Source organism: Choloepus didactylus, chromosome X (genome assembly GCF_015220235.1).
Source record: "Choloepus didactylus isolate mChoDid1 chromosome X, mChoDid1.pri, whole genome shotgun sequence".
In the NCBI taxonomy this organism is placed as follows: domain Eukaryota; kingdom Metazoa; phylum Chordata; class Mammalia; order Pilosa; family Megalonychidae; genus Choloepus; species Choloepus didactylus.
This window is the reverse complement of record NC_051334.1, coordinates 54052047-54061718: the sequence shown is the minus strand read 5'-3', so window position 1 is coordinate 54061718 and position 9672 is coordinate 54052047. Positions and strand designations below refer to the sequence as shown.

The 9672-nt window shown below is 53.8% G+C and overlaps 1 protein-coding gene and 1 non-coding gene across 2 annotated transcripts; both read left to right on the top strand.

The window, feature by feature from the left end:
- The first annotated feature begins 1115 nt into the window (after window positions 1-1115).
- LOC119522794 (melanoma-associated antigen D4-like) lies at window positions 1116-8508 on the top strand. Its single transcript, XM_037821438.1, is given in 15 exon segments — window positions 1116-1251; window positions 2180-2390; window positions 2713-3069; window positions 3072-3545; window positions 3854-4057; window positions 4164-4227; window positions 4456-4535; window positions 4941-5032; window positions 5646-5725; window positions 5810-5852; window positions 6269-6331; window positions 7272-7386; window positions 7722-7935; window positions 7938-8139; window positions 8337-8508. Coding segments are annotated over 14 exon segments (2208 nt in total). The 5' UTR covers window positions 1116-1251; window position 2180; the 3' UTR covers window positions 8347-8508.
- Window positions 6907-7037, top strand: LOC119523900. Its single transcript, XR_005214704.1, has one exon. It is a non-coding gene; the product is annotated as a small nucleolar RNA SNORA11 (small nucleolar RNA).
- Window positions 8509-9672: the final 1164 nt, after the last annotated feature.

Below are 9672 nucleotides of genomic sequence, written 5' to 3'. Positions count from 1 at the left end.
AGACAGGCCCTGCAGTTCATCCCCAAAATTCTGAGGCTCAGCTCATCTTCTTTGCACCACAGCTGTCCCAGGCTCCAGCCCTGGAAGGAACCAGAGCAAACATTTACTCTGCACCAGAGCTTACCATGGCTCAGACTCACAAGTGTCTGATTGTCCTCTCTGCTCCAGTGGCACAGGAAGCCTCAAAGGCAGTGTGTTTGAGCCACTCATAACAAAAAGGCCTGACAGTAGGATCAGGGAGTAGAAGCCAAAGAGCAATCCTTACACCTGGATGGACCCCCACAGAGCAGGCAGGTGAGGATGTGTTGATATTGGGGAGGAGGGTCTGTCACCCCTACCTGAGGAAGGAAGGGTGCCTCAGCCCCCAGGCAACACTAGTGGAACATGGGTTTGGAGACAGAAAGACCAGGGTTTGTATCTTTTGTTTACTGGCTCTGTGGCTTGTTTAGTTCAGGCAATGTGTCTGTGCCTCAGTTTCCTGATCAGTAAATTGGGGATGCTGACATCCACCTCGCAGTGCTGCTGTGAGAGGAAGACAAGCACCAGCAAACATTCTGCTGTAACATACAAGATTCCTAAAAGGGTAGCTGAGGAAGCTGATGCTCCCAGTGTGTCTGCGGGCCATAGAGATGGATAATGGAGAACACAAAGGAAACTGCTATCTTCAGGCCATTTTATTTCCTGGGTCCCGGGTTGAGGGGTTGAGGATTTGCACTTCGTGGCACTTAGAAACCCAGCTAGAGACCTCTTTGTGATCAAAGGATCACCCTGTGGAAGTGTGGCATGGTATATCTTGGATAAGGTTGGAGGAGCTTTTTTGGCGGGGGGGGGGGGGGGGGGGGTGGGGGGGTGGGTGGGTGGGGTGGCTGAAAAGAACTGCGCAAAAGAGAAGGGGAGATTGAGATAGATGAAAGGGAAGGGGAGATTGAGGTAGATGATTCAGTGGGATGAAAGTAAAGTGGGAGGAGGGGGTGAGACGAATCTGGCCAGAAGGAGAAAATGCAGCCCGCCCAAACACAGAGCGCAACCGCATGCGCACTGGGGTACTGGTGGAAAGGGCTTTTGTTGGGAAAGTGGACTGGCCAGAGGAATGGTCCGCACATGCGCATGGGTGGCCACCAGGGGCTGTGGGTTGGGAGCGCGGGTAAAAGGAGCCCGGTGGTCTGAGCTGCTGTGCTGGCAGCGGTAGGTCTCAGCACAGCTACGGGTTTCCTGGTGCTGGAGACTGACGCCATTGGAGCCCCAGGGAAGGTAAGGATCCAGCTTCAGTGAGGACCGGGGGAGGGCGAGAGATATCCGACACGCTGCGCTTCCCCTCCCCTCAGGATCCGAACAAAACCCAAGCACACAGAACCCGAACCCCGTTAGATAGGAGCGCCACTCCACACCACCCAGAACCTGGCGCCCGGATCCGAGCCCTACTCACGCCGGAGCCCATGGTCCGAGCCGGTTCAAGCAGACCCGAGTGCCCCGAGCTGAGCTTCCTTAGAACGGAGACCCCACCCCCACGCCTACCACTTCTAGATAACTCCAACCTCACTGACCTCTTAACCCTGCCTGGAGTGACCAATCCTTGGATTTGAGACCTCCAGCGCTCCAATTCGAACCTCACCTAGGTCGGAGGCTCGCACCCCGTCTGTCCCTAGGGCTCTTGTATGAGCGCTGCCTAGTCCGGTATCAGCAGAATCTCTCCAGCCTGACCAAACCAAACAGGGTCCCTCGGATTCGGTTTCTGAGAGCGTTCCACTCTCCCTGTTGTCTGAGCCCTCCCATCTGTCCCCCCTTCATCCTGGTCCCCTGCTCCCTCCCTCAAGTTAAAACCCTTTGTTTCTCCCTCTCTCGAAGAGGCCCTTTGGGACTCTTCAGACCCATCTCCTCAAGCTCGCCCCCACTACTCAAATCTACCCACTGGGATGGGGAGGGAGCCTGCCCATCCTAAAGTCCCCTTTCAGTTCGGGAGCCTCCTCCAACCTCCTCTATCCCTTTCCTGGGTTTCTGGCCCTGACTGGGTCTACCCCAGTCTACCTCCCCCAACCCCTTGTACTGCCTAGTGACTGGTGATTATGGCCCCCACCTTCTGCGATATCCCCCACTCGCAAACACACTGGATCCTGTCCCCTCCCCCTGAAGCGCCTCAACCTCCCTCTCAGGCTAAGCTCTCTTCTCTTTGGGACAGCAGCATGGCTGAGGGAAGCTACAGCATGGAATCGGAAAGCTTCACGGCTGAAGACATGGATGAAGGTAGCAATGAAGTCAGGGAGGAAGACATGGTTGAAGGAAACGACTGTGAAGAATTTGGTGCTTTTGGTGGCTACGGCACCCTCACCAGCTTTGACATCCGTATCCTCAGAACTTTTGGGAGCTTGGGTCCAGGCCTTCGCATCTTGTCGGTGAGGCCCCTTCTTGGCCACCTGTTTGCCCTGGGCCCACATGCCTCTGACCTACACACTCCCACTCTGGGCCAGGTTTTGGTTTTCCTCCCCTGTGAGGAAGAGGAGGAGTGGAGTAGGGGGTGGGTGAAAGAAAGGTGTTGAGTGGGGAAGGTCTGCCCGGCTTCCCCCAAACTCCCTCTCCTGCTCAGAGGAAGGAGATTTGGGAAGGGTTTGGGGTGGTCAGGGCTGGCCCCTGGGAGGAGGCTGGCCAGCACAGGGAAGCAAGATGCAAGTGTGTAGAGTTCTCTCACGTCCCTTACCCTCCTCTATGGCCTTGCAGAATGAGCCCTGGGAACTGGAAAACCCCGTGCTGGCCCAGACCCTGATGGATGCATTGCAGCTGGATCCGGAAACACTTGCCAATGAGGTGGCCACCCGTGCTGCCAATGTAGCCCGTGCCGCTGCCTCCAACCATGCTGCTCGGGCCGCTGCTGCTGCCGCCCGTATTGCCTCTAACAATCAGGTGGCCATTAACCACCTGGTGGACACAGATCAGGCCTCAGGAGATGACACTCAGCCCATGACATATGCTGAGTCTCAGGGGGCCACCCCTGAGACAGCCCCTGCTTCTCCACAGGTCTCCCAGATGCTAGTCAACAGTGTGACGGCTGCCCCTGGGGCTTCAGCAGCCCCCTCCCACAGCCCCAGACAGCCTCCCAGGTCCAGGAGGCTGCTATCGAGGGCACTAGTACCACCTGTGCTTCCTCTCAGGCTCCATGTGCCAGTGAGATGGATGCCACCCAGCCCAAGACAGTCTTCCTGGGTCAGAATGATGTCTTTGATTTCACCCAGCCAGCAGGTATCAGTGGCATGGCTTTCCCACGCCCCAGGAGACCTGCCCCAGCCCAAGAGGCTGCCACAGAGGGCCCCAGTGCTGCCTCTGGTGTGCTTCAGGTAGCATCTGCCAGGGAGGTGGCAACCACCCGGCCCAAGATGACCAAGTCTGGGAAAGCTCTTGCTAAGACTCGGTGGGTGGAGCCTCAGAATGTTGCGTCAGCAGCTGCTGCCAAAGCCAAGATGGCCACAAGCATCTCTGAGACTGGGGGTGCTGCTGCCACTGTTCAGCACAGTGCTGAGCCTTGGGCCAGGACGGGAGGCAAGAGGACAAAGAAGGTAAGACCTCCCTGCTATCTCCACACCCCGTCTCTCCTCCACTTCCCTCCTCTCTTGACCCTGTTCCTCCAACACGGGTTTGCTGAGCATTTTTTTTTTTACTCCGTGTAGTTCCTACCATCAGGGAGCTCACAGACTGGTGGGAGAAGAGGTTGGCTCAGTGTCTGGCACTTCGTAAGCACTGAGCGCATGTCAGCTGCTGCTCACACTACCCTATTTACCCAATACCTTCTGTGGGTAAGGTGTGCTAGGCACTTTCACACAGGGAGCCTGGTAACCCTTGGTCTCTTCTCTCCCGGATGAAACAGTCCAAGCACCTGGATGATGAATATGAGAGCAGCGAGGAGGAGAGAGAGCCTTCTACAGTCCCACCAACCTGGAGAACATCACAGGCCCCATTGACGGCACGGGCTCAGATGACCCCTCGGCCCCCGATGGCCCTGACGTCCCAGATACCCTCAAGGCACGTACTGTGCTTGCCACCCCGCAGTGTGACCCTTCTGCAAGAGAGGGTAAGAAGTCTGCCTTCTCCCCTACTCTCCCTCCACTCCTCCTTTACTGGCCAGTTCTTGGCAGTCACCCATGCCTTGATCTCCCCCTGTATTCCTCCTTCTCCAGGCAAATAAGTTGGTGAAATACCTGATGATTAAGGACTACAAGAAGATCCCTATTAAGCGCTCGGGTAGGCAACCTGTGCCCCCTCCCTGAGCTCTACCCTTCCCCTTCCCCACCTGTACTCTGTGGGCATCCCTTCACTTACATGTCCCTGCCCCCTCAGGCCATGGCTGCTTCTCCATTTCCATAGCATAGGGCCCTGGTTGTGCTTCCCTCAGCAGGGCTGACCCAAGGGGCTGCAGCTCTGTGGCCCCTGCTCAGCCCAGGTGCTCGTCCCAACTCTCCCCTCCTGCAGACATGCTGAAGGATGTCATCCGAGAATACGATGAGCATTTCCCAGAAATCATTGAACGAGCGACATACATTCTGGAAAAGGTGGGTGCGGGGAAGGGGAGCAGCCATGTAGGATAAGAGCAGTGGGAAGGCCTGGAGCCCTGCATCCCTTTAAGGCCCAATTTCAGTACTGCCTGCTCTGGAAACCTTCCCTAGCCCCTCCACCTTTGAGCGTCCAGTGCCCTAGCAGTTTCACACATACTTCCTTCCCTTGGTTCCACTCTCCTGTGCTCTCTGAGTGTCTCGTTGACTTGTGAAGTGAGTCTCATCGCCTAGGCCCATGCCAGAGGTCCCACAGTGAAGGTCCTACATGCCTTCTCTTCTTCTACCTTCCCCCACAGGTGGGATTCTCTGCTCACGAAAAGTTCTAACAGGGAATTGAGTGACTGCCTGCAGGATGCCCAGGCTGCATTTTTGATCTCTCACTCTGTTTTCTCCTCCATGTAGAAGTTTGGGATCCACCTGAAGGAAATTGACAAGGAAGAACACCTGTATATTCTTGTCTGCACACGGGATTCTTCAGCTCGCCTCCTTGGAAAGTAAGAAGGGGAGGGAAGGTTGTGGCCTTCCTCAGTGCTATCCCTTCCCTCACAACCTACCACATCCTCTCAGAGGAACAGAGGAAAACAGAGCTGGAGTACCTAGCACAACTCCCACATGTAGGCCATGATGCCTGGGGATAACTAGATGAAAGGGATAGTGGCCTGGGTGGGGCATTACTGCTGTCAGGGTTTCATGTCCACCACCTGAAGCTCCCCAGGAAAACAGGCTTGTTGTTGTTTGCGTCTTCCTACTGGGTGTCTGGCCAGGAATTGGCAGAGTGGTCCCCAAGGGAGAGCTTACTGTTGAGGGTAGATCCTGATGCTTGAAAGACAGGAAAGTCTGCATATACATTTGCCAAGCATTTGTTCCCTGCCAAACCCTGTCCTCTGCAGAACTCTAGGAAGGAAGTACTAGTGTCCACATACTACAGATGAAGTGATTAAGTCTCGGCAGTGTAATGATTTGTCCACGACCAAGTAGCAAGCTATGCGTAGAGCTGGGGAGAAGTCCCCTCTAGCCAAGAAATCTGGGACAGGCTAGTTGGGTGAGCCATCTTTAGTCACTCTTGCAAATGGCTGCTGGACAAGGTCCCTCTTTCTACACCTGTAGGACCAAGGACACTCCCAGACTGAGTCTCCTCTTAGTGATTCTGGGAGTCATCTTCATGAACGGCAACCGCGCCAGCGAGGGTGAGTGGCTGGACCCACAGCTGTGGTGTTGCCCACGGTCTCATTTTCCTGTGCTAATTTCTTGCACCTCATCTCCCCTTGCAGCTGTCCTCTGGGAGGCACTACGTAAGATGGGACTGCGCCCTGGGTATGATTGGCCTCTCTCAGCTCCTGCCCTCAGTGTTGTCCTTTGGCAAAGAGGTCCCAGGATTGCAATTGCCTGGTGGTCTGGTACCAGGAAATGGGGAGCCCTGGACTAGCTAGAGAGCAAAGGGCCTCACCAGGTTGAATGGGGAAACAGTCTTGAAGTCTCAGCCCCCTCTCTGCTCTCTCTCCCGTACCTGCCCCCAGGTAAGATCTAAGCTAGACCTCAGGGTTAGGGGCCCCATCAAACTCCTACCTTGGGCATCCTTGAAGAGTAATCATCCGGTCTCTGCTGCATGCCCAGGCCTCCACGCAGACACCTGCTGGGCTGGGGAGCTCTTAACCACACAAGGAAGTGCTCCTGCCCACATCAGGGCACTGCCACCATCTGTAATCATGGGTTCCTTTCCTTGCTGTCAGGGTGAGTCACCCATTTCTTGGCGATCTGAAGAAGCTCATTACGGATGACTTTGTGAAGCAGAAGTAAGCATTGACTAGGTTAACTTTGTCTCAGGCTCATGTTTTCCTTGTGTGTGCTGATCTGGCTGAAAAAGCCATTCTCCATCCCATACCTTACGTTACATGGATGGGTGCCTCAATATTGTGGGAGCAGATGGGGGTATATGAGTGTGTGGGCTGTAGAACTCTGGGGCAGGGGGTATGCAATGCCTGAGAACATGGTGCAGGGTTGTGTTACAATCACCATCTCATTTAGCACCTGCCCTATAGGCTGTTAGGAGAATTCCCCCTGTTGTACATGTAGAAAATCTGGGGCTCAGGGAGGGAAGTCTCCGAGCATGGCCCACTGCTGGCAAGGGCCTAGAGCCAAGTTCTCCTGACTTTCCGGCCAGGGACCACCCTATCCTTGGTCCTCGGATAACTTGCATACACTACACAGACACCACACACACACACACACACACACACACACACACGGTCAGTAGTAGCGTAAGAGCGTGCATGGATCACACTGCTCTTGGTTGGCTCTTTCCTCCCTTCACAGTCATCTACTATGCCTTTCCAGAGCTCAGTCAGGCCACTGACAAGGCCTTTGCGATGGGGTGTGCTCAGAGCAGGGGGCCTGAAGAATGGCTCTTCTGTTTACAACACACCCAATAGGAATCCAGGTTCATTGTGACAAGGGGCACAAAACTTGTGTGGCCTTCCTATGAGCAAATGCCCTACACATGTCTCCCTTCCGTACCTCCAAGGAGCTTCTGGGCAAGACCGATGACATAAGGCTTTGAAGGCCTCGGTGTTGGAGGCAGCCCTGCGAGAGATTCAAGGGCTGGAGGGGCAGGGAAATCCTCTTCTGGGAGCTGAGCTGCACCATTAGGGTTGAGGAGGTGCCATCTGGAACCCGTTGGTTGAACAACAAGTCTGCTGGGCCTGAAGCAAAAGTTTCCTTTCCTCTTTCACTAAGGTACTTGGAATACAAGAAGATCCCCAATCGCAGCCCACCCAAGTATGAATTCCTCTGGGGCCTGCGAGCCCGCCATGAGACCAGCAAGATGAGGGTCCTGAGATTCATCGCCCAGGTAAAGAGAACCTCTGTTAGGTGCCATGCACTGGGGTAGGCACTTTCCATACCTTTTTCTCTATTGTTCACAGCTTCCTTCTTGCTATCCTATATTTCCAGTGAGGATACAGAAGCTCAGAAAGGTGTCTAAGCACTTTATAAAAGGTCACAGAAATGCTAAGTGTGAGGGATGGGGTGAAATCCCAGGTCTGGCACAGAATAGTAGGAGCCTGATTCCAGCAGTCTTTATTTTTATGATCATGATGCAGAGCACACAGTACAGCGCCTAGCAGGAAGCAGATGATCAGTGACTGTGGTAGCTCTTACATTATGGTTGCTGTTATTTCATCTCAGAATCAGAACCGAGACCCCCGGGAATGGAAAGCTCATTTCTTGGAGGCTGTGGATGATGCTTTCAAAACTATGGATGTTGATATGGCTGAGGAACATGCCAGGGCCCAGATGAGGGCCCAGATGAATATCGGGGATGAAGCTCTGATTGGACGGTGGAGCTGGGACGACATTCAGGTGGAGCTGCTGACCCGGGATGAGGATGGAGATTTCGGTGACGGATCCCGTTTGCTTTTTGGGCCAGATACCATCAGTACGTTCTGAATAGCAACCGTGCTAACAGGAGAGCCATGTGGAGAGCTGGTATCAGCAGTGGCACCAATGGTGGGGCCAGCACCAGCATCCTAGATGGCCCTAGCACGAGCTCTACCATTCGGACCAGAAATGCCTCCAGAGCTGGTGCCAACTTCTCCTGGATCCAGTAAGATTTTCAGTAGATCAGTTAGACTCTGAAGGAAGGGGTGTGGAGGAGCTGTTGAGATGTCAGGCGAAGGCCTGGGGTAGGGTGGAGTGGGGGAACTGATGAGAGGGTGGAAAAGCACTGTTTTTGTTATCTATATCCATCACTGTTTAAAATATTTAAATTTATGTTTTCACTTTTGTTTCTCATGCTTACAGACACCGCTGATGAACTGCAGCAATCCTACCCACCAGGCCAGAGTGCCTCCTCAGATTCCTTCTTAATTTAGCACTCTGGACAGTATGTACCCATCCTTTGAAGAGAGCGTGCAAGATGAAGCTTCCTTTGCTCTTCCTGCTTTTGTTGTTTGCTTTTTCTTGTACTTTCATGTTTTGGGTAACAATGTTACATTAAAATTGTTAAATTAATCCGGATGTTTCCTCCTTTCCTGTGCACATGCTGCTATAAGTGGCACTATAAGTGCTCATAGGACAGGAAGGAAACTTTCATGGGCTGTCTGGGACAGGTGGGTCTGCCTAATGGGTGGGTAGGTATGGGCAGGATGTTGGGAAGTGTTGAGGTTCCAGCTGAGTGTGGATACCGTGAGTTTTTAGAGGTCCCAGTCCACATGGTGATGTGATTTCCAGCAAGGGTTTTTCAGCAGCTCCAGTTAGATGCCAAGAGGAGGCAGGAGAAGGGATCAAATGGAGGACTCTGGTGTGTTGCCAACTGTCCTTCCCACCAAGGAACAGGACCCACAGGTACTCGCCAGGACCCACCTCATCCTCCCCTGTCTTTGGAGATGCTGTCCCAGAACCTTTCCCTCAGCATCCACACAATTTCAGGACCTCATCCCTGGGATGGGGTCTTAAAGACAATGAGGTGGGCCTCACAAGGACATTCTCACCCATCCAGCCAGTAGAATGAGGAGCCATTATTCCTCCAAGATTTAAGAAAAAAGAGAGTAAGATTTAAGAAAAAGTTCCAAGCATAGCTAGACAGCTTATTCCTGTGACTGTGAACAGAGACCTGTTTGGGAGTTCTGAAGGCTCTCCTCGTGTTGCCAAGGTCAGGCCTAAGGCTTGGTGTGCTCAATGGCTGGGTGATAGCTGGGCAGGGGGAGGCAGGGCTGCACGCCTCCAAGTGAAAGACAGTGAGGGCAAAGACAGTTTGAACTCCTGGGAAAGGCTAAGTAGTGGGCAGGGACATGTCAGGGCTTTCTCGGGTTACCTGGTGATGTCCACTACTTTGGAGGACAGGGCCCCAGATAAAAGGGAAAAGAGCAGTGCAAGGGCCCTTGCCCCTCTCTTGCCTCTTTTCCCCCAGAAGAGGGTCCTCTCTCCCGGCCAGACCTGCATCCTGACCCAGGACTGGTTATGTAACTTGTAAGGTCCAGTGCAAAATGAAAGTGCATAGCCCCTTGTTCAAAAGTTATTAAGCAGTTCAAGACGGCGACAGCAGAGCATTCAACCAAGCATGGGGCCCTTCTGAGCGCAGGGCTTGTGGAACTGCACAGGAACGACGCTAGGATGCTGTCTCTGTCCTGGCCCCTCC